Source organism: Lepidochelys kempii, chromosome 14, assembly GCF_965140285.1.
Source record: "Lepidochelys kempii isolate rLepKem1 chromosome 14, rLepKem1.hap1, whole genome shotgun sequence".
Lineage (NCBI taxonomy): Eukaryota > Metazoa > Chordata > Testudines > Cheloniidae > Lepidochelys > Lepidochelys kempii.
Genome location: NC_136393.1, coordinates 19,530,615 through 19,555,540, shown reverse-complemented (window position 1 = coordinate 19,555,540; position 24,926 = coordinate 19,530,615). Strand labels below are relative to the sequence as shown.

General features: G+C 42.4%; 2 protein-coding genes across 2 annotated transcripts in view; both read left to right on the top strand.

Annotated features, from left to right (window-relative positions):
* RAB40B (RAB40B, member RAS oncogene family) overlaps positions 1-24,926 on the top strand; it is a 60,771-nt gene that overhangs the window by 14,430 nt on the left and 21,415 nt on the right. The gene's annotated exons all lie outside the window — the stretch shown is intronic.
* LOC140897954 (uncharacterized) lies at positions 11,018-13,630 on the top strand. The gene is made up of 2 exons (XM_073311259.2): positions 11,018-12,053; positions 12,708-13,630. Exons 1-2 carry the CDS (start codon positions 11,654-11,656, stop codon positions 13,088-13,090), a joined length of 783 nt encoding a protein of 260 aa, XP_073167360.2. The 5' UTR covers positions 11,018-11,653; the 3' UTR covers positions 13,091-13,630.

Here is a 24,926-nt window from a genome sequence, read left to right as displayed (position 1 = left end):
TAGACTTTCTGCCAGTAAATAAAGATATTTAAACAAGTACTTGTAGCTAAAGCTAGTATCTGTTTTTTCATGCAGTAACTGTCTCTCATCAGACTTCATTGCTTGAATGGATACTCAGAGTTTGTGTTGTGATTAATTTTAAGATTGCGTATTGGTGTTCTAGAGCAAGTTAATGAAGATGATCTACAAGTGTATGTGCTCATGTAGCAATGATAGCCATACATGATTTTAGGGTTACTTTTTTTCTTAGCTTGTAAAGCATTTTTAATAGAAATTGGCATTAAGGCTTGTACACATAACTAATTACACTGAAATTATTATCTTGCTTTAAAGACCACACTCTATATAGTTCCCAATACTTGTAATTGTTTGCTGTACTCTTTTTTTGAGATGCCTCTTGTATCTCACCCTTTTTCCCCATCCTGGAAAAGGCACATTCTCCTAAATCTTTTTGGCTCTTTGCTTCCTAATAAATCTCAGCTGGTGTAAGAGAAGTACAGCACTAGTTCTGTGCAGCAATGCTTTTGTTGCGGATTACTTGTGAATGCTAGGGTGCTGACATCAATGGTTCCTTCAAAGTTAAACATAGCAATGACAGGTTTCAGAGTAGCAGCCTTGTTAGTCTGTATTCGCAAAAAAGAAAAGGAGTACTTGTGGCACCTTAGAGGCTAACCAATTTATTTGAGCATAAGCTTTCGTGAGCTACAAGTGAGCTGTAGCTCACGAAAGCTTATGCTTAAATAAATTGGTTAGTCTCTAAGGTGCCACGAGTCCTCCTTTTCTTATACCAATGACAGTTGTGGCACTACACATTAAATGGGAATAACAACTGTAGGGTTTGTAGTGGATACATGATAAAAGTTGCTTTGGTAAATATATAAATCTGTTTATAACTTATTCTGACTAGGTGGGTCATGACAGGTTATACATTCAGTCTGCCAGGACAGATTAACCCACTGAGTGCATTGAAAGTTTTCAATTGTCTGCTTTCTTTCACTTTCCATTGCTGTCTTTAAACCTTTTAGTTTTGATACGCTTCTAAAGTGACATGTCGACATCCTGATGATCTTTCCACAAAGCCAAATGTCCTCTGCTAGCTCCACAGATCTTCCCTGAGAGGCTTCTCCCCGATTATACGTGCCCTCACGACCCCCATTAACTCCAAAAGAAGACACGTGGCTCCTTCATTGTGCATAACCACCATTCAGCTGCAAAAAAGCTGCCTCAAAATTAGGGTACAAATAATAGTTATGCAATGCTAGCAACTCTGAACCTGAAGACTCAGCTTTTTACTGCTGCTTCTCTCTGCTCGCTTGGCATCCTCTCCAAAGTCTCCAAAATTGCTGTGCATTAGGCCTGATTTTGTGCACCTGTTTGTTAATATGTCCCTGTAGATCCCAGTTGATTTGAGAGTTCCGTCCTTGATAGGAAGGATAATTTTGTTGTATTGGGAAGGGGTTGCGAGATGTACATATTGTGTTCCTGGTTCTGCCATGGATTCTTCAGTATCATGAACAAGTAAACTAACCTGTGTGCGTCAGTGTCTTCAGACTTGCCAGCATTGCATGACTATTATTTGTAACATAATTTTGCGGCACCTTTTTTTCCCACACAGTCCAGGATCACCTGAAGGGCTGTGAACAACTTGGATTTTCTGGATCATTTGCCTGCAGTTTCTGCTGCTGACTTCGGTTCCATTTCCTGAGCAGACAGCTCACTGATTCCTCTGCTCAGAGTAGCTACAAATAAGTGGAATCTTGCAGAAACAGCAAGATGGGAGAGCACAAGGGAGCTGGATCTTTCTCCATTGTACTAAGGAAGTTTGGGAGGTAATCCATGTCGAACCTCAGGAAGTGCTGGAAAAGATCCCTACCTTGCTTACTCTGTCAGAAACAGAACAGTTTCACTGGCAAGCTGGAGCTTGCTGGAGAGGGGATAAGAGAAACTGGGAGACCCAAGGACTGGAGTGTGAACAGGGGACCACGAAAGAGAGGCTGTCACACCATAGGTTATGATGGAGAAGTTCTTGTTAAAAGGAGAACTCCATTTTTTGCATGCATTTTGTGTTGCGTTTTTGTCCTGAAAGGTGAGTGCACAAACAGGTGCAGAGAGGCTTTCTACTGAAAGTTAAATCAGAACCAGAACCCAAATGCATGGGATTAATTGTATGTATGTGTGTGTTTTTGAGGGGGTCTCATGACTTTTGAACTCTGAGATTTGCAGGATTGTCATCTGTAAAGTGGGGCAGCCAAGTTTTATCCCCATAACATTCCTCATGGGGTGTTTAAATTCATTAATATTTGTAAAGTGACTTAGAATCTCACATTTTAGAAGTGCCAAAGTAGTTTTTCTACTGCGCTTGGAAACATACAGTTTCTGGTGAAATCTGTCTTTGTAAGTACCAATGCTGCATGGGTGGTGTCTCTGACTTTTCAGGACAGTAGCTTCTGGCCCAGGGAGTCATGGTGCCAAGGTTGGATGCAAAGGTATTGTCTAGGGCAGTGCTTCTCAAACGATCTGATGTGGCGGACCGGCAATTTTTTTTCCCCAATGTGCCAGGGACCAGTACCATATTTGCCGGGGACCAGTACCATATTTGTGCCATATCATTATCGTTTTCACATGGGCACGTAGCACATCAGATCAGAAAAACTGATATACTTCTCTGTATTAATTGGAATGGGAGTGTGGCATACATGAGGAGATTAAATACATTGAAGACTGACTGACTGAAAGGCTTAGTGCGGATAGTATAAAATGACTATTATTCGTTTATGATCCAAGAAAATATTATTTGAACATTCGTAGTAATATTAATTTATATCGGAAACAATATAATGAATAAAATAGAAGTTGGCAAACATTTTTTATTTCATGTTTATTTTGTAAACAAATAATACAATATTACCATACAATAAAAAATATTAAAAAATCAAATCAGCAAAGTCTCCTAACAAAGATATTATAAAAAAATTTATTAACGCAATAATAGGCTTTTAAAATCTTAACCTTTACTAATGTGAAAGGTGAGCTTGCTTCTTCTTTGTCAGTTTATCCAGTCGTGGTTCAGTTGAGGACTGTACCACACGCAATGGAGAATGACTATCCATACTGTTCCTGTACTTTGTGTTAATGACACTCATGGTTGAGAAGCCAGTCTTGCAGAGGTATGTTGAAGGAAATGGGAGAAGAGTTTTCAGAGCAATTTCAGTAAACTCAGGATATTCTGCTTTCACTTTTATCCAAAAGGAAGCAAGTGATGTTGTAGTTTCAAACGCATCGTTAGTCTTTTGTCAGCAGCCAGCTCCAACAATTTATCCTCCATAGTGACAGTTAAGTCATCTTTCAATGGAATAAACGGATGTCGGATCCATCCAGTCCCTTTCCATGGATCTTCTTCTGCTGGAAAGTAAAACTCAATGTTCCGCCAAATTTGTCAAGTGTTCACTGATGACATTTTGTAGAGATGTAACATCAAGGTCTTCACCTGCATCAGCGATGATTGTCACTTAGTTGTGAAACATGTCATAACAATCTCTTGACACTCGACTCTTCCATGCTTTTAGCTTTCGTTTATGTCCGTCCATCTTGTCTGCCATTGTAAGACACAAAGCCATCCTTCCCTGCATGGAGGTGTTGAGATCATTAAAAATGGCAAAGATATCAGCCAAATAAGCCAGCTTGGCTATCCAATCCACATCTTGGAACAGTTGTGACCAATTTGGTTTTTTTGTCCTGAAGAAACTCGGAGAGCTCGTTTCGGAGCTCAAATACTCTTGGCAGGACTTTTCCCCTCTATAACCAACATACGTCGGCATGCAGTAGGAGCTGTTTATGATCAGCTCCCATATCATCACATAATGCAGTGAATAGTCTCAAATTTATAGCATTTGCCTTTACATGGCTCACAATTTTTACGACCTCGCTGAGCACACTGTTTAGTTCTGTTGACATTTTTTTTTTTTTTTTTTTTTGTTGCAGGACTTGCTTGGTGAAGGAAGCAGTGCATTAACTTGCTTTCGGGTGCAAGCGCCTTAATCTGGGTAACCACTCCAGAATGCCGTCCTGTCATTGCGGCAGCGCCATGAGAACATACGCCTACACAAAACTTGAAGTCCAACCCCCATTTGTTAACAATGTAGTCGTTCACAGTCTTGAACACTTCAGAACTAGTTGTTTTTGTTGGTAGTGAAACAGAAAACAAAAACTCTTCCTTCAAATCACCCTCATGTTCAAAGCGCACATACACCATCAGAATTGCCGTATTAGCAACGTCTGTACATTCATCAAGCTGCAAAGAAAAGTACTTTGCTAATTTAATCTGTCCTATGAGCTGATCTTCCATATTGTGAGCCAGATTGTGAATTCATCGAGCTATAGTGTCATTTGAAAGTGGCACCTGAGCCACTTTCTTTGCCACTGGCTCGTCCAGCATTTCCATACAGACATCTTTAATACAGCCTATCACTAGTGTCTCACTGATTGCTAAGGCTAAAAAGCCATACACAACGCAAAACGCTACTTTATAAGAAGCTCGCAAAGCACCAGTATTTATGTGTGACACTTCAAAGATCTGTTTCTGACAGCCTTTTAAATCAACATGCTTCCTTTCAAAGAACTCTTTTGGCTTTGAACTAATTTCATTATGTTTTGTATTTAAATGTGTGGAAGTATAACATTGTATAAGGGGACATGCTGGATACATTGTATATGAGAGGGCATGCCAAAACATGTTACAAAGTATCTGAGGGAGCACACGTAGGGACAGTTAGCTTTTGAATGGAGAAGAAATTAAGATAGAGCCAGCACGTCTAAGAAGCAGGTATCAGAATGGACGGGGTGAAGGGCAATTAGTTAAGTTAACTGGAAGCTGTTAAAGGAGATTGTTAAGGGTGGCAGGTAATTGAAGATACGTGACTGGTCTCAGGGATCTCGAAGGGTGGTGACTAATCTTTTTCTTCTTTTGTCTGTAACTTCTCTGTAACTTGTTCTCCAAAAAACTGTATAAATTAAAAGACACAAGCCCCACTCGGGGGGCTCACTTCTAAATGTATTAGCAGAGCAGCTTTGCTAATAAAACAGAGTGGTCTGATAAATTGTGAGTCGGAGTCAAACTTTGACAAATGCCTCTTGAGCTTTGACGGTGTCATTGCGTCGTTAGCCAACACGTCGCCACAAATAACGCACTGTGGTTTTGGCACTCCACCATCATTCATGGCTACAAAACTGAACTGAATGTATAAGGAGTCATATTTCCAAGTAAAGCTAGTATGAATTCTTTTTGTTGACAATACTTCGGTTTCATTTATATTGCCGTCATCTAATTCAGAATAACTTGCATGTTCAGCAACCGGATGTCTCTGCTTGCTAAATATGTTGATTGGGCCTCGCTTCGCCCTGTGTAAATTAGGCATAAAAATAATTAATATAAATTCCATTACCCCGGGTATATACTTAATTTATGATATTAGGATAAAAGCCGAATAAATGCAGTGGGAATGCTTTTAATTGAGAAATATGTGCGGAAGAACATTGATTAATAGGGTAAGTAATGTTAGGATAAGAAAATACATAAATTTTAAAATTAAATTGAAAACAACATAATAATTGGAAAGTTAAGAGGGTTTGAACATATGGAAAGAATGAATAATGAACGTCAAAAATAAGATTTACCTGTCTGAAAGATATGGAGTGAGAAAGCGAGGAATTTCGAGAACTTCCTGGCAGAAACACGTAGGTTTGATTCTAGAAGAGGGGAAGGCTATAAGTAAGAACAATGAGAGCGTGTATGAAACAATTTATAGATATGGAGGAAGCGAGGACGTTATGCTCATACAAAACACATGGGATCTTTTCAGGGGGAAAAGGCAAATATGCCGCATTTATTGAAAATGCAACAGTTAGCATATGCTTTTCAGACACCACACACACACACGTCCTGCCAGTTGTTGTTTATAGTTACCAGTCTATTGTAGCTCGAGTCAATGTAATGGCCAGTTAGATTGAGGACGAGTGAGAAACTGGGCTCTGTTGGTTGCAATCCAATGCTCCAAGGCTTTGCAGGACTGAACCCAGAGTCCCATGGCAAAACACCCCGGCTTTATAGTAGTAAATTCCCATTTGAGTCCATGCATTTTGCAATGTCATCCTGTAATTGTTAGTCCTTAAGTGGTGTTAATCTTGGGGTTTTCTGCTGTTATCATTTGATGGTTATTGTCGGGCTTCCCATCGTTATCTCCTATTTGTTGTCTTGCCTTCAGGGGTGCCTGTCTCACCTCTGAGGTTGTCAATGCTGTTAACATGTTTAGCATCCAACACAATGGATGTTTTCTGCTCTTTCCAAGTCTCTCACTTTTTCTTTCAGAGTAGCAGCCGTGTTAGCCTGTATCCGCAAAAAGAAAAGGAGTACTTGTGGCACCTTAGAGACGAAACAATTTGAGCATAAGCTTTTGTGAACTACAGCTCACTTCATCGGATGCATTCAGTGGAAAATACAGTGGGGAGATTTATATACATAGAGAACATGAAACAATGGGTGTTACCATACACACTCTGAGGAGAGTGATCAGGTAAGGTGAGCTATTACCGGCAGGAGAGAGGAAAAAAAACCTTTTGTAGTGATAATCAAGGTGGGCCATTTCCAGCAGTTGAAAAGAACGTGTGAGGAACAGTAGGGGGGGAAAATAAACGTGGGGAAATAGCTTTACTTTGTGTAATGACACATTCACTCCCAGTCTTTCTTCAAGCCTAATTTAATGGTGTCCAGTATGCTCAAATACATTTGTTAGTCTCTAAGGTGCCACAAGTACTCCTTTTTTCTTTTTCACTTGACCATCTGGACAAGATGTAATGGCTTTTACACCATATCTTTTTCTGATGCATTCATTCCTCATTCACACAAACAGTCTCTCACAGAAACCTGAAAAGGTATACCGACAGCAGTATTTTATATTCAGCAGAATACATTGTAAATCAAGCCTTGCTAAATCTTATAACTAAAACAATTCACAATGGGGCTTCAGGCCCTCAACATTTCTCTAATCTATTTATCATAGACACAATACAAAATCCTGTCTCTTACTAACTAAACTTTATAACAGGTCCTAATTGTAATGCATATTGGAAACAGCATCCCAGTCTCAGACAGTCATTCTTTTCTGATATTCAAAAAGGGTGGCTGGCAGAATGAAATCAAAGTTTACATCAGTTCTTATAGTACAATTAGTACAATTATAAAATCCTGCTCCTACAAGGACTGTCTATTTGGCTATAGGTGTGTGGTACTCAATTGTCTCTATCTACTTCGTAAGGGATATGGCAGAATAGGACAGAAAATAATTATTATTAAAATTTATAATATTATTAGTACTTACATTCTCAGATCAATGGGTTTGGACGGGGTCCCAAATGACAAACACGCAGAGATCCGTATGATGCTCTTTATTCAACTTCTTGATGGTAACCGCCGGTGGGGCGGCATCTTTATATGCGAAGGAGTGGGGTAAGTGCGTGCTCGCACGTCTCATGCAAAACATGCTGTAGCACTATGGCATAATTATCAATATTATATATGTGCTTCTGAAAACATAATATTATTTAATATTGTCGACTTTTATCGACTGATAATTATTCTTGGTGGAATTCCGGTGCGATTTTTAAATTATACTATTATTTCTTTCTTTCTTTCCTGGAAACTCGCCGCAGACCGGCAGCCAATGGCTCGCGGACCGGCACTGGTCCACGGACCACTACTTTGAGAAGCACTGGTCTAGGGGTCATGAAACCTTCAGGGTATAAAGAAACCTCCTCAATGGAGACTGACTCAATGACAAGGCTTAATGAATGGGACATGAGTGAATTATAAATTTATCAATAAGAATTTGTTTGCTAGCACTTTTTAAAAGAGTTAAATGACCATTGTATATATATGCACTGGCTGGGAATACCAACTTTAGCCTTCTTTTACTATAGAGGATGAATTTCATGTGCAGCTCTTTAAGGTTAAAGAAACAGTTCTCAAATATTCTCTTCTTTTTGTCATTTGAAGGTTCAGGAGAGTGCTGTCATTATGACACTACAGATGTACTTTGGATCTCCCCTTGCTCTGTCAAAGCTTGCTGCGTTGTAGCAAAGGTCATCACAACCTCTGAGAGTGCTTGTGATAGCACAGTGTAGATTTACAAAATACAAATTACGAAACTTGGCTGCATCTCGTCCATTTCAGAAACCTAGCTTGATCTTTTTCAGTGAAATGGGTTTGTCTTTTCCTTTAGAATCAGCTTCTTCATATGAGGCCTGATCCAAAGCCTGAAGAAATAATTGGAAAGGCTCTTGCTGACTTCAGTAACTCAGAGTACATGATTCTCTTGAGCCAAATATCTTAAACTTGTTTACTATTAAGTGCCAAGATATGAGAGGCCATTGTGTTTTTCTTCTGGAATATGTTGCACAATGTGAAGAATTTCATCTGTTTTCAATATTATTTGTGTTTCGAAGCTATTCTCTAGCAAAAACAAACTCTGGGTGTGTTTTTGTGTTTTCAGAAGTAAGTAAACTAAAGTTTCATAAGAACTGGAAAGCAATCTTTTATAGTTATTGTAACAGCTCTCTGTACATCCCTTCCAACCTTGCCTTAGTGTAAATGTACAAGAAGCTGAACAGTTACAGTCAGAGTTCCCTCTAATTTTTCTCACACATGTGTGGAATGAATTTTGTGATGTGCATCAATATGGAGGTGATGTGACGATGCACATCACAAAATTCATGTGGTGGGGGTGGGGCAGAGGGGTTCAGAGTGTGGGAGGGGGCTCAGGGCTAGGGCAGAGGGTTGGGTTGCAGGGGTGTGAGAGTTCCGGCTGTGGGTGCGGGTTCTGGGGTGGGGCTAGGGATAAGGGGCGCAGGGCCGGAGCAGAGGGTTGGGATGTGTGTGGGTTGGGAGTGAGGGTTCTGGCTGGGGGTGTGGGCTCTGCGGTGGGGCCGGGAATGAGTGATTTTGGGTGCAGGAGGGTGCTCTGGGACTACGTCAGGGAGACAGGACTCCCCCCCCCCTCCCCCGCAGCAGCATCTGGGCTGGGGAGGAGAGGCGCCTTTCCCCACCATGGCAGCTTCAGGGCTGGGGCCACAGGATAGGTGCCCCTCCACTGGCCACGGCAGGGCTGGGCCAGGACAGGGTTGGGGTTGGGGGAGGGGTGTCCCTCCCCTAGCCGGGGCTGAGTTGGGGCCAGGGGAGGGACACAGCTGCAGGTCCGAGCTGGGGCTGGGTTCAGGCCACCCCATCCCTGGCAGCGTCGGGTCTGGGGCTGAGTTAGGGCCGGAGGAGGGGCGCCCCGGACCATCTACAGCAGGTCCAGGCCGGGCAGGTTCCCTGAGCGCCTGTGCGGCACTAAATAGGCTGCTATGTGGCCATGCAGCTGCACAGTTTACAGAGAACTTAGGTTACAGTTAGTAGCCAAATGAGCAGTTATTATGCCTAAGCAACTGGGAAGCTTAGATAAGACAACTTTTCATAAAGTAATTGTACTTTTTGTGGTGTCAGAGTACTTCACGTGTGCCAAGCGTCCATTTGCTGTTCTTTCCTGGATGGGCAGAATGCCTGACCTTATGTTGTTTGCTTGTATTGTGTTCATAGAGATTGTGTATACCACAAAAAGGGGGCACAAGATAAGGGGGTTGAAGTTGTGTGTGTTTTCAGTATGACCCACAACATGCTAGGCACTATAGACGCACAAAGAAGACAGACTCTGCCCCGGAGAGTTAATATTATTTTTAAATTGAGGTTTTAGAACTGTAAGGCACTTTTACCAACAGACTTGAAGTATGCAGATGAACTAAAGGGGAGGACTGACTCTCCGCTGGTGTCATAATCCCATCATCCACTATGAAGGGTTGATCGTAAGGCAGCAATAGACGGAAGAAGGTGTAGCGAAGGCAGAAAGCAGAGTAATCCTGATGAAATGGCTTTTCAACTGATAGTACACTTTAATTTCTAATCCAAAATGTTTTCCTTCAGAGTGGAGTAGGGTTCACAACCCTTCCAGTTTTGCCAGGAATCTTCTGGAATCAGACCAATGTTCCCTCTAATTTTTGACAGGCCGTGTGCACAAAAAATTTCTTCTGTGCAAATTGTTGTGCTTCTGTGCAAATTTTTGTGCGTGCGGTGTTTCGTCATGTGCACGGGGTTTAGGATCTGTGTGCATCCGCACACGCTTACAGTTTAGAGGGAACAGTGAATCAGACCCTATCTCCCAGAGGCTACTGAAGCCAAACTGGGAAATTTTAGGCACTAAAAATCCAGGGGCGCAGCAGGGCTAAGGCAGGCTGCCTGCCTGCTTTGGCCCCACGCCACTCCTGGAAGTGGCCGGCACGACCCTGTGGCCTCTGGGCGGGGGAGGGGGGAGCGGATCTCTTCATGCTGCCCCGCCCCAAGCATTGACTCCGCAGCTCCCATTGGCCGAGAACTGCAGCCAATGGGAGCTGCAGGGGTGGTGCTTGCAGGCGCTGGCAGCATGCAGAGCCCCCTGTCCCACCCCAGGGGCTGCAGGATTGTGCTGGCCGCTTCTGGGGGCGGCACGGGACTGGGACAATCAGGAAGCCTACCTTAGCTCCCCTGCGCCACCGACTGGGAGCCGCCCGAGGTAAGTGCCTCCTGGCTGGAGCCCTCACCCCCTCCTGCACCCCTGCTCCAGTCCTGAGTCCCCTCCTGCACCCAAACTCCCTCCCAGAGCCTGCACCCCACACCCCTTCCTGCACCCCTGCTCCAGTCCTGAGCCCCCTCCTGCACCCAAACTCCCTCCCAGAGCCTGCACCCCACACCCCTTCCTGCACCCCAATCTCCTGCCCCAGCCCTGAGCCCCCTCCTGTACCCAAACTCCTCCCAGAGCTTGCCCCCTCCCACACTCTGAACCACTTGGCCCGAGCCCAGAGCCCACACCCCCTCCTGCACCCCAACCCCCTGTGATGGAGGGAGAGGAGATGGAGTGAGCAGGGTGGGGCCTTGGAGACGGGGGTGGCCGGGGCAAGGGTGTTTGGGTTTCTGTGATTAGACAGTTGGCAATCCTAGAGTGGCATTGTCTTTACTTTTGCCATTAAATGTACTATTTGTGTACGTTATTGTAGCTCCTAAGCCCTGGTCTGCGCTAGGAGTTGAGGTCGAGTTTAGCAGCGTTAAATTGATTTAACCCTGCACCCGTCCACACGACGAAGCCCTTTTTTTCGATTTAAAGAACTCTTAAAATCAATTTCTTTACTCCACCCCCGACAAGGGGATTAGTGCTGAAATCGGCCTTGCTGGGTCGAATTTGGGATACTGTGAACGCAATTAGATGGTATTGGCCTCTGGGAGCTATCCCAGAGTGCTCCATTGTGACCACTCTGGACAGCACTCTCAACTCAGATGCACTGGCCAGGTAGACAGGAAAAGGCCCGCGAACTTTTGAATTTCATTTCCTGTTTGGCCAGCATGGCAAGCTGCAGGTGAGTGCAGAGCTCATCAGCAGAGGTGACCATGAGGGAGTCCCAGAATCGCAAAAGAGCTCCAGCATGGACCGAATGGGAGGTACAGGATCTGATCACTGTATGGGGAGAGGAATCCGTGCTATCAGAACTCCGTTCCAGCTTTTGAAATGCCAAAACATTTGTCAAAATCTCCCAGGGCATGAAAGACAGAGGCCATAACAGGGACCCGAAGCAGTGCGACGTGAAACTCAAGGAGCTGAGGCAAGCCTACCAGAAAACCAGAGAGGCAAACAGCCGCTCCGGGTCAGAGCCCCAAACATGCCGCTTCTATGATGAGCTGCATGCCATTTTAGGGGGTTCAGCCACCACTACCCCAACTGTGTCATTTGACTCCTTCAATGGAGATGGAGGCAACATGGAAGCCAGTTTTGGGGACGGGGAAGATGATGATGAGGTTGTAGATGGCTCACAGCAAGCAAGCAGAGAAACCGGTTTTCCCGACAGCCAGGAACTGTTTCTCATCCTGGACCTGGAGCTAGTACCCCCCGAACCCACCCAAGGCTGCCTCCCGGACCCGCCAGGCGGAGAAGGGACCTCTGGTAAGTGTACCTTTTAAAAATACTATACATGGTTTAAAAGCAAGCATGTTTAATGATTGATTTGCCCTGGCATTCGTGGCCAGTACAGCTACTGGAAAAGTCAGTTAACGTGTCTGGGGATGGAGCGGAAATCCTCCATGGACATTTCCATAAAGCTCTCCTAGACGTACTCCCAAAGCTTTTGCAAAAGGTTTCTGGGGAGGACAGCCTTATTCCGTCCACAATGGTCGGACACTTTACCACGCCAGGCCAGTAGCACGTAGTCGGGAATCGTTACGCTGCAATGCTTTGTTCTGCATGTTTGCTGGCGTTCAAACAACATCCGTTCTTTATCTCTGTGTTATCCTCAGGAGAGTGATATCATTCATGGTCACCTGGTTGAAATAGGGTGCTTTTCTTAAGGGGACATTCAGAGGTGCCCGTTCCTGCTGGGCTGTTTGCCTGTGGCTGAACAGAAATGTTCCCTGCTGTTAGCCACGGGGAGGGGGGAGGGGTTAGCCACGCAGTGGGGGGAGGCAAAATGCGACCTTGAAACGAAAGCACATGTGCTATGTATGTAATGTTTACAGCAAGGTTTACCGTGAAAGAGTGTACCCATTGTTCTATAAAATGTGTCTTTTTAAATACCACTGTCCCTTTTTTTTTCTCCACCAGCTGCATGTATTTCAAGGATCACAGGATCTTATCCTTCCCAGAGGCTAGCGAAGATTAGAAGGCGAAAAAAACGCACTCGCGATGAAATGTTCTCTGAGCTCATGGTGTCCTCCCACAGAGCAGAGACGAATGCATGGAGGCAGACAGTGTCAGAGTGCGGGAAAGCACAAAATGACCGGGAGGAGAGGTGGCAGGCTGAAGAGAGGGCTGAAGCTGATAGATGGCGGCAGCGTGATGAGAGGAGGCACGATTCAATGCTGAGGCTGCTGGAGGATCAAACTAATATGCTCCAGCATATGGTTGAGTTGCAGGAAAGGCAGCTGGAGCACAGACCGCCGCTACACTCCTGTGTAACCAACTACCCTCCTCCCCAAGTTCCATAGCCTCCTCACCCAGACACCCATAGCCTCCGGCCACCCAGCCACTCCACCCCAGAGGATTGCCCAAGCAACAGAAGGCTGGCATTCAATAAGTTTTAAAGTTTTAAACTTTTAAAGTGCTGTGTGGCCTTGTCCTTCTCTCCTCCACCACCCCTCTCAGTGCTTCCCTCCTCCACCATCCCTCCCGGGCTACCTTGGCAGTTATCCCCCTATTTGTGTGATTGAATTAATAAAGAATGCATGAATGTGAAGTAACAATGACTTTATTGCCTCTGCAAGTGGTGATCGAAGGGAGGAGGGGAGGGTGGTTAGCTTACAGGGAAGTAGAGTGAACCAAGGGGGTGGGGGGTTTCATCAAGGAGAAACAAACAGAACTTTCACACTGTAGCCTGGCCAGTCATGAAACTAGTTTTCAAAGCTTCTCTGATGCGCACCGCGCCCTCCTGTGCTCTTCTAACCACCCTGGTGTCTGGCTGCGCGTAATCAGCGGCCAGGCAATTTGCCACAACCTCCCACCCCGCCAGAAACATCTCCCCCTTACTCTCACAGATATTGTGGAGCACACAGCAAGTAGTAATAACAGTGGGAATATTGTTTTCGCTGAGGTCTAACTGAGTCAGTAAACTGCACCAGCGCGCCTTTAAACGTCCAAATGCACATTCTACCACCATTCTGCACTTGCTCAGCCTGTAGTTGAACAGCTCCTGACTACTGTCCAGGCTGCCTGTGTACGGCTTCATGAGCCATGGCATTAAGGGGTAGTCTGGGTCCCCAAGGATAACTATAGGCATTTCAATATCCCCAACAGTTATTTTCTGGTCTAGGAATAAAGTCCCTTCCTGCAGCTTTTGAAACAGACCAGAGTTCCTGAAGATGCGAGAGTCATGTACCTTTCCCGGCCATCCCACGTTGATGCTGGTGAATCGTCCCTTGTGATCCACCAGAGCTTGCAGCACTATTGAAAAGTAGCCCTTGTGGTTTATGTTCTCGCCGGCTTGGTGCTCTGGTGGCAAGATAGGGATATGGGTTCCGTCTTTGGCCCCACCACAGTTAGGGAATCCCATTGCAGCAAAGCCATCCACTATGACCTGCACATTTCCCAGGGTCACTACCCTTGATATCAGCAGATCTTTGACTGCGTTGGCTACTTTTATCACAGCAGCCCCCACAGTAGATTTGCCCACTCCAAATTGATTCCCGACTGACCGGTAGCTGTCTGGTGTTGCAAGCTTCCACAGGGCTATTGCCACTCGCTTCTCAACTGTGAGGGCTGCTCTCATCTTGGTATTCTTGTGCCTCAGGGCAGGGGAAAGCAAGTCATAAAGTTCCATGAAAGTGCCCTTACACATGCAAAAGTTTCGCAGCCACTGGGAATCGTCCCAGACCTGCAACGCTGTGCGATCCCACCAGTCTGTGCTTGTTTCCTGGGCCCAGAATCAGCATTCCACCGCATGAACCTGCCCCATTAGTACCATGGTGCCCACATTGCCAGGGCCCATGCTTTGAGAGAAGTCTGTGTCCATGTCCTCATCACTCTCCTCACCGCGCTGACGTCGCCTACTCGCCTGGTTTCGCTTTGCCAGGTTCTAGTGCCGCATATACTGCTGGATAATGCGTGTGGTGTTTAATGTACTCCTAATTGCCAAAGTGATCTGAGCGGACTCCATGCTTGCCGTGGTATGGCATCTGCACAGAAAAAACGTGCGGAACGATTGTCTGCTGTTGCTCTGAGGGAGGGAGGGGCGACTGATTACATGGCTTACAGGGTTGGCTTACAGGGAATTAAAATCAACAAAGGGAGTGGCTTTACATCAAGGAGAAACAAAAACTAATGTCACACAGAATGGCCCCCTCAAGGATTGAACTCAAAATCCTGGGTTTAGCAGGCCAACGCTCAACCCAATGCTCAACCCACTGAGCTATCCCTCCCCCCGGTATTTCAGGCAGGACTGAATCTCCATTAAACTTTTCAAGGTGTCTCTGACAGACCACACCGAAACGATTGTCGGCTGTTGATTTCATGGAGGGAGGGAGGGGGGAGCAAATGAATACAAAACAAATCTGGTGTATTTCTTGTTTTGATCCACTCCATCTATCTTTTTACATGTTTGATTGCAGCAGACGGTGCAGTAGGACTGCTAGCCATTCTCATCTCCTGGCTGCTCGCCAGAAGACAGTGCAATAGGACTGCCAGCAGGACTAAAGAGAATGACCTGGTCGAGTCATTCCTATTTTAGTCCCTGCACCCATGTCTGCCCAGGCGCTCCTGATCGACCTTATCAAGGCGGCCAGGAGCACTTTGGACATGATGACGATGGTTATCTGGCCTATTGCACCGTCTGTTGCCAGAAGGGAATGGGCTGCTGCTGTGTAGCAATGCAGTACCATGTCTGCCAACACCCAGGAGACGTATGGTGACAGTGAGCTGAGCGGGCTCCATGCTTGCCGTGGTATGGCGTCTGCACAGGTAACTCAGGAAAAAAGGCGTGAAACGATTGTCTGCTGTTGCTTTCATGGAGGGAGGGAGGGAGGCATGATGACATGTACCCAGAACCACCTGCGACAATGTTTTTGCTTCATTAGGATCTCAACCCAGAATTCCAATGGGCGGTGGAGACTTCGGGAACTGTGGGATAGCTACCCACAGTGCAACGCTCCGAAAGTTGATGCTAGCATTGGTACTGTGGAAGCACTTCGCCGAGTTAATGCACTTAGAGAATTTTGTGTGGGGACACACAATCGACTATATAAAAACGATTTCTGAAAAAATGACTTCTATAAATTCGACCTAATTTCGTAGTGTAGACATACCCTAAGAGTCCTAGTCATGGACCAGTATCTTGTTGTGCTAGGCGCTGTTCAAACACCGAACAAAAAGACCATCTCTGTCCCAAATAGGTTGCAATCGAAATATAAGATAAGAGACAACAGATACAGAGAGGCCAGCAGGGGAGTACAGGGAAACAATGAGACAGTATTGGTCAGCATTAAAGGCAGTGGTTTGGGCATACCAGCGAACTGTTGGCATTATTTTTTATTTTTTTTAATAAATGGCAATGTGAACTAACTTGATGTATTACTTATAAGATAGTAACCGCATTTTAGAGTTACAATGACTTTAACTGGGACCCGCTGGGTATAAACTATATTAGTAGGCTGAGTTACTATGTTGGCTTAAGGATTTTCTTTCTCTCTCCCCCACCAAATCCTGTGTAAATGTGCATATGTCCTTGTGCTTTGGCGAAGTGTATTCCCTACCGTAGGTGAACTAGCCAACTCCATAAATGAGGTGAAAGCTCCATAAATGAGGTGAAAGCACCATAATACCATTTGACTAACATCATTTGGAAATAAACAGGTAGCAGAGGAGCATTCAGATGAAAAGTGCAATACAGGAGGTAGGTAAGATCCATAACTTCACCTCTGTTTTATTACTCTTCAGAATGTTTTGTTACTTTGCACTACCACACACAGACCCCATTGTGCTAGTTTTTCTACTAACATAAAGCAAAACAAGGAACTGTAGTGTTTTGAAAAGTTATTATTATATAAATGCCATCACTAAAAATCCTATGGCCCTCCTGATGAAACGACAAAATCTACCTATTGGTCTTCAAACTACTGCCAATTTAGTACAGTTTTTGGCACTCTTATCATTGTGCGCAGTTGCTTGCAGATCAGGAATAAATTTAGTAGTCTGTCTAGAGCTGACAAATTGTGCACTTCTTGATTGTTTGCTTTTGTATAATAATGACTCTCTGAGACTAAGCCCCTTAGCATTTTGTGTATTCAAAGCCATTACAAATAATTGTCACATACATTCACTTTGCTGGAGGATTTAAAAAACAAAACACCATAAAAGCATACATGCGCTTGTTCACAGTGTCAAATTCTCTTTATACTTGCCCATATAGTTCCATATCTTTTATGGTCTAAAACAGTTTTCTCTTCTCCCTTCACCCTCTCCCAAGCTCCCCTCCCCCAGCCTATAGCAACAAATACTGGAGTGTAAATGTAAAAAAACAAAAATGAGCGCAAACCAGCCACTGATATGCCAATGTGAAAAGGATTGAGACCTACAAATACTTGACAGTCTTAGTTAGGAAACCATTCCTAGGCAACACTGGCACTTTCTTATATTAGATCTTGTATCAGTTTTGGATAGGGGAAGAATTGCTGTTTGAAAAAGATTTTGAAAAAAAAAACCCCAGATAATAGGATTTTTTAAAAACTCTTAGATTTATAAAAAATCACGTTATTTTCTCTAATTTGTAACATGTTCTGAAATAAACTTAATTCTGAGCATTGCCTACCAGAGGGGTAGCCCCAGTGTGTCTGTCATTTTTGTGATAGTAAACTGCTTTGGGATTAGCAAAACACATTTGTGTGGAGATAATTAGTGAATAGTAAGTTAGATTCTCTGTTGGTGTTGATTGGCAAAACTACACAGAGAGCGAGAGAGAGGGGAAGAGATGGTATCATGGTATATACAATATGTGGGAATACACACAACATATTTTATCTGAGTGGCCTTGTTTCTTATATATACCAAGATTTATAAAAATGCTGGTTGGGAGTCAGGCTGTCTTTTGGTTTGGAAGAAATGCTTTTTTTTTTTTTTTGGTCATGTTGGAGGGATTAGCTTGGAAGAAGGATAGTATAAAATCCTGTGGTCATGACCATAAGCAATGAGTGCAAACCTCATATAGAATAAACTGAAGGAGGACCACCTCTTTCATACATTCCCTTTGAGGGGAGAGAATGAACAAAAATACCATTTCTGTATAGTATCCTGTATCTTTCTAAAAAACAAATCTTGATGAGTTTTCTGAGATTTCTGAAACTTGGAGGGTGATATTCCCTTCCAGCTTTTCTGAAAGCCGTGACTAAAATGCACCAAAATAAGGAAAACATGTTTTTTCCCCCCTGGTAATGCTAATAATACTTCTACACAATAACATGCTATATATAGCACCTTTCATCTGAGGATGCTTACTGAAATCTGTAGTAAACATTCAGTTAAGGAGCTACTGCCTGATATCTTTTCCTTTAGATGAACGGAGGAGAGGAAATGCTGAACTGAAGTTTGTAATTGATGCTTCCTTTTGAAGTGGAAAGTTTTTAGTTCTAATTCCCATGGCAAGATAAGTCTGTAGTGATATGCAGATAAAAACAGACTGTTTCATCACTTACGAGTAAATATTAGGACAGGATAGAATTAAATGTGATTTCAGTTATGCTCTCTACTTCCTTTCTATTTATAGTGATAGGCATGGTTCACTGGCTGTTACTTCAGTTAAAAGACAATTCACTAGCTGATGCTAAATGGAGTTTCCTTTTCTGAACAAATATTTTTCCTATGTGTTTAGTGTATTTAGCCATCTTAGATTACATTACTGTAAACTGAATCTGGATTTTAAAAAGCATGTATACCAAAATACATTATATCCATCAAAAATGTCTGGATTTGGTGTACAACGTGACTATCAACAATTCAGTTTTTCGTCTAGTGGCACGAATAGTGAGAGGAAAACAAAAATAGTTCTAAGTACACAGGTTTTAGCCCCTTATTCTTTTAATCAAAGGTCTGTTTTGGTTTCAAATGGGGCTTTTTTGGTTTAGTACTTGTTGCTTTCTGTTTTGTTTTTTTAATAAAAAAGGCAACTGATGGAAAATACACAACAAACTTTATTTACAATACTGGTTTGATCTAGAATTGGAGTCAATAATATGGGTTAAAACTGATGGGAAGTCTTCTGGAAGAGTTGCCAAAGTCTAAGTAATCTGACTCTTAACATTTATGAGAGAGGCAGTGTAGGTGAGGTAATATCTTTTACTGGACAAACGTCTGTTGGTGGAAGGTACCAGCTTTCAAGCTTCACTGAGCCCTTCTTCAGATCTTCACTTGATCTGAAGAAGAGCTCTGTGAACCTCGAAAGCTTGTAGCTTGTACCACCAGAAGTTGGTCTTTAATAAAAGATATTATCTTGTCAACCTTGTCTCTCTCATTTTCTGGGACCAACATGGCTATAACAACATTCTTTAAATTTATGTAAGAAAGTGCTCTAGCTATGAAGGAGCTTTTATCTAATGACTGAAGAACACCCCCTTTGAGTGTAGAATTCTTGTAAATTTCAATATTCCGGCCACTTAGAGGGAAGTAGGCAGTCAGAGTGAAAGGGTGGAAAGAGTTCTATCCATGTGCCTGCCAGCCAGAACATTGTCTTTTTCAAATAGCATCTGTTGACAGGTGGGTTTCAAAATGAGAAAACTGTCATATTCAGGAATCAGCAAATTGTGTATGATTACTTTCTTAATTGTGTTTTATGACTGAGTTAATGAATCAAAGAATACATTTAGGATTTAAAATATTGTAGATTAGTTTGTAATTTCAATTGGCCCTATTTTTCTTTTTTTAATTTATATTTTATTGATTTTTTTTCAAAAATAAGGGGAAAATGGGGGCAAGGGGAGACAAAAGAACAACAAAATAAAGGGAGGAAGGGAAGCTGGGAGAGAAAAAGGGAGCGACATTGCAGTTTCCATCTGCTCGAGATTAATCAAAGGTTTCTAAAAAAAAGTCATATTTATCTAAGATCCCTCTTCTCAAGGACGTTACCTGCTTTTCATGTCAGCCAAGTTGCTGAGCCAAGCTTCTGTGCCTGGAGACAGCCTGCTCTTCCAGCTGAAGAATATGAATTGTTTGACTACAAGCACTGCTCTAGAGAACCAAGCTTTCCATGAGTTGGATAGTTTCTAAGATGATGGGCTGTATCCCAAAACACTGTTTTGGGAAATGAGTTTTAAAGAGATACCTATTATCATATTGATCATCCTGCTATGTTTTGGAGCCACAGGACTGCCTGCCTGACTAAGAATACAGGCTGTATGATAATGCTGCAAGTTGGGGAAATGGAAGCTTCTGGATGTTATTGGGAGTTGCAGTTTACACAAAGCCACTCTTGGCTTCCCATTCACGAGAGAAATGTTTTTAAAATGTCATTAATTTTCCTAAAATAAAGCCAACAAATAGTACCTGGGAAACCTCTCAGGATATGCAATATTCTGGGAAACACATTCATTTTAATAATACTAATTTTGCCTCAAAGGGTTTACCATCTGCCCAGATCTCTTGCTGCCTGGGCTAAAATGGGCTCTAGATCATTGTTGACCAGATTCTCAATCTCACTGGGGATGAGCATCCCTAAATATTTCATATGTTTGGGATGCCACCTAAAATTCCAGTTGTCAGAGATTCCCTATTAGCATTTTGCTTATGCCCAGAATTTGCTTTTTCCCTATTGATTTTATATCCCGAGAGGTGTCCAAATGCATTTATTAGTTTTAATAGAATCTTCAGGTTTGGATAGTCGGCCAAGAGCATTGTCAGCATAAAGCATGATCTTGTGCTCTGTTTGACTTATCTTGATTCCATGTATATGTTGTTTTCTACGGACAGCAATAGCTAACAGTACTAGGGGTAGGTCAAACTACAGAGGTCAAACTGCAACCCTGTTCGTGTACCCCTGTGAATTGGGAATGGTTCTGAGATAGTGCTATTAGTAATCATCCTGAAAAATGGATTCATATAAAGAAGTTTAATCCAGAAGATAAATTGAGTACCAAATCCGAATGTAGCAAGTATGTAAAAAAGGTAATGACAGGATACACAGTCAAAGGCCTTCTCTGCATCCAGGGACATGGCAGCAAGAAGATCCTTTGACTCCCTCGGAACTGCAGTGATGCTAATCATTTGACTCAAACTGTCAGATCCATGTCTGTGATGGATGAACCTCACCTGATTTACACGAATAATTTGGGATAGGATTTTATCAAGCCTTTTGAAAGGGCAGTAGCTAATATTTGGGTGTCACAGGTGATGAAGGAGCTTCACCTTTATTTACCATGCATGCTTGGATCTTTAGCATATCTGGGGATGACTGAAACAACAGCTTCCCTTAAAGTGTGAGAGAGTGTATTAAAATTCCTGGCTTCATTTTACATATCCAATAACTTGGGAGCCAAGACTCTATTTTTCTTGGTATGTGTACAGTCTGTACACTTTAAACAGATAGTTTTTAGTACAGTAATTAAGTTTGACAGAAGGATTGGAAGTTAAAGAATGATCATTCTGAATGGCAAGTAAGCAGAAGGCAAAAATGGATCTGACACTAAACCTGACTTGTTTTACATTAACATTAAGAGATGCAGCCCAATTTTATTTTATTTTAATTTGATTTGATAGATTTATTTTTTTTTTTGCTATAAACTTTCTGTGGAATGATATTCATAAGTATAGGACTTGGTTTTTAACATCTTATTAAATGTCTCAATGTTGAATTCACTGACTAGGTGATGGTCTCTTGTATCAACTGCAGTAAGTATGAAAGTTGCTGATCAGTACTTTGATGGGTGATTGGGGTCTGACAAACACCAGTGTGTGAATTTAGCTGACATAATAGGCATACAGTTAAAGGAAGAGGGAAATAAGTAAGTTCATGAAAATGGAGTTCTTTTTAAAAGTAAAATTTAAATATTATTGTGTTAAGCACAAATATGAAAGGATTAATTTTTATCTCAAAAAGTACAGAAAATAGGTTTCTTTGGATTTGTCAAGCCCAAATATGGCATTGAATAAAATCTTTCACTCCTGAATCATAGGACTGGAAGGGACCTTGAGAAGTCATCTAATCCAGTCCCCTGCACTCATGGCACTCAAGTATTATCTAGACCAGTGGTTCCCAAACTTGTTCCGCCACTTGTGCAGGGAAAGCCCCTGGCGGGCTGGGCCGGTTTGTTTACCTGCCGCATCCGCAGGTTTGGCCGGTACGTCCCTCAGCCGCCGCTTCCAGCAGCTCCCATTGGCCTGGAGCAGCGAACCGCAGCCACTGGGAGCTGCGATCGGCCAAACCTGCGGACGTGGCAAGTAAACAAACTGGCCTGGCCCGCCAGGGGCTTTCCCTGCATAAGCGGTGGAACAAGTTTGGGAACTACTGATCTAGACCATTCCTAGTGGAAGAAGTGGTCCTAGTGAAGTGGAAGAACAGAATATTGAGGGGTGTGTGTGTGATCCTGCAAGTGAAAGAATGAATGAAATATGAGTATTTTTAAAAATCCACTCCATGTGGAAAATGTTCATTGAAGAAAGTCAAGTAATCTAATGTACCAAAGCAGTTCTGCTGAAGAATAGACTTTGGCAGATTTATATGAGGATATAATTTAACAGACATTGCTGTATGTGTCTCAGAGTGGCATTCTGTATTTTTATGTTTCATTTATTGATCAATTTCTCTTTACTTGGTTGTTTTTTGTAAATATGCCTTTTATTATTTTTAGGAAACTACTTTGTTACTGAGACCCAAAAGATATATAATGCTTTTATTTAAAAAAAAAAAAAAAAAAAAGCTTGCTTGTAGCAACATCCTACACATGAATATTAGCAGCTGCAGTGGTAAACGTATACGCGGCCAGTATTGAATATCATCAGAAATAGCCACAAATATTTGTATAGCTCTATACATGGAAATGTTTCTCATGGCACTGTTAATGACTGCAGTAATGCTAGTTTGGATTATGAAGCAATGTTAGTCACACTATAGTTAAAATAGCAACTGAGGTTGTCCATTTGTAAGCCTGTTTTGGGGGGGGGGCAGGTTTACACTCCTTTAAAAGCACAAAAATCTCAGTGACCTCACCATTGGTAGATTGGATCTGGGGCCAGGGTAAAGCTTTTTTACCAAATTTGAAGTGAAATTGACAAGGGTCCCTGAATTAAAAGTTCCTAAATTTACAGGTGTTCCCTGGATTTAAAAAAAACAAACACTATTTTTTGCCATTTTGTAGCAGAAATCAGGCAAGAAATAAAACTTGCTTTATTGGATTTCCCTAGCAGTGATCTAGAAGATAGTCAACTAAATTTCGATGCTTAAGGTCTAACTTCAGAAGTTTAACTCTTGCATTTGTAACATCTCTAGGGAATGTCAGCTAACAAACATTTCAAACTGTGGGGTCCTCCCTCTGGTGGGGCACAACAAGCTGAAGGACTTGACTGGTTATGAATTTTTTCTTGTTTCTTCAGGGTAACCAGTGTGTGTTGGTCCAAACTGGACACCATCGAGGTTCCCCCCTTTGCCCTGTGCCAAGGGGGCTGTGCCTGGGACATGAATCTCCAAAGGGGGACTCAGCAAAAAAAAGTTTGGGGACCTCTGGTCTAGCACATTCAATGACTGCTGGAGATTGACATTCAGTTTTTGTAGAGGGAAAAAGTTTAACCCTATTCCATAGAGGGAGACTTGAAAATGTAACCCAATCACTAGGGTGATTGTCAGTGGAGGACGGGAGAAAATTTTTCCTTCAGAAGGTTCCTAAGGCTGTAAAGTGGCACAAGCATAAAGCATTCTGTTCTTCATGATCACGGATAAAATGAGGTTATGGTTGAAGACAATAATATGACCTGATTTTTCTAAAGGTATCTCTTACAGGAGTCAGAGTATCAGCCATGTTAGTCTGTATTCGCAAAAAGAAAAGGAGTACTTGTGGCACCTTAGAGACTAAATAAATAAATTTGTTCGTCTCTAAGGTGCCACAAGTCCTCCTTTTCTTCTTACAGGAGTGGAGTTAAGATACTTGTTTAAGTGAAGCCTTAACTTTGCTTTTCCTTGGTTTTATAAAAATAAAAAGTATTCTTCCAAAGTAATATACTCTCAGACAACTGCACCTTTAATGAAGCTTTATGTGAAGGGACTAGTGCATCCTTTTGTGCCATATTTATTAAACTATAATTGATTTTAGAGCAGGTCAAATTTTATTTTCAGTCCTGAAATGCTGTTTTGACTATGTTTGTTCTGCCGTGTTTGCTTTTGAAATTATTCACGTGACTCTTGTTTGGAGAGGAATGGCTACTCTATATATGGATACCTGTGTTTACATGTGAGCAAGGGCATTTGTGTGTAAACAGGAGTGTTCACTAGTTATCTGATTTTTTCCCCCTCTCCCTTTTATTTAAAAGTTTGCCATCCAGCCAAGGATCAGAAACAGTATAGTGTATCTTAGGTGATCTCACATACCACAAATAGTAAATACAGTATTCAAGTTGAACAGTTGAGCACAAACAACCCATTGGTTGAAAAATGTTGTTCCAAGCTACCCAGTGAATAGTTACTAATAAATGTTAATTGAAATTGGGAGCAGTTAAAGTCTGATTTACAAAAAGAAAGGGATAAGTTTCCCACAAATAATTACCTCAAAGAAATTGTTCAGCTGTATGTCCCAGTAAGGTATATAAGCACATGCTTAACATTAAACACCTTCCCAAATTGAGTCCTTAATTGTCTCTCTGTCAATGACCCTGTCTGATACTCACATTTGTGAATGATATGCTTCACTTGAATTTTCCATCGCAGATATATTATAATTACTGTTCCAGACTCTCTTACTGTTTTGCGAATGTAAATACTAATAAGGCATAATTACTCCAAAGTGTGACTTGGAGTTCAAGTACATTCTTTCACAAATTGGGCCAGAGCCATAACAGTTTAGAACTTACAACAAATTAAAATGTTGTTCTTTAAAAAAGCAAAACCAAAACTTAGATATTGCTCCCAGCAGAGTTAAAGGATTTATTTTCTTGTCTTCTAATAAATGCAGATTGGTTCAGTAGAAATTATGTAGAGCTCTTCTGTAATCCTTATTGTGTAATAGGAAGCTGAAGAAACAAATTATCTTATTGTTGCTTGCACTAATAGTAGGCTCTTGACACGAACTGTACCCTTTGCTCTAACAGCTTCATTCATTTCCTTCTACTCCATAGAAATAGATTTCAGGTTGTATATTCTTAAAG

What these genes read in the sequence shown, in the direction of transcription:
- LOC140897954 (XM_073311259.2), top strand. Translation starts at nt 11,654, where the DNA reads ATGAAAGACAGAGGCCATAACAGGGACCCGAAGCAGTGCGACGTGAAA. An exon ending in AGGCGGAGAAGGGACCTCTG is followed by an intron (nt 12,054 to 12,707) that starts GTAAGTGTACCT and finishes TTTCTCCACCAG; the next exon opens with CTGCATGTATTTCAAGGATC.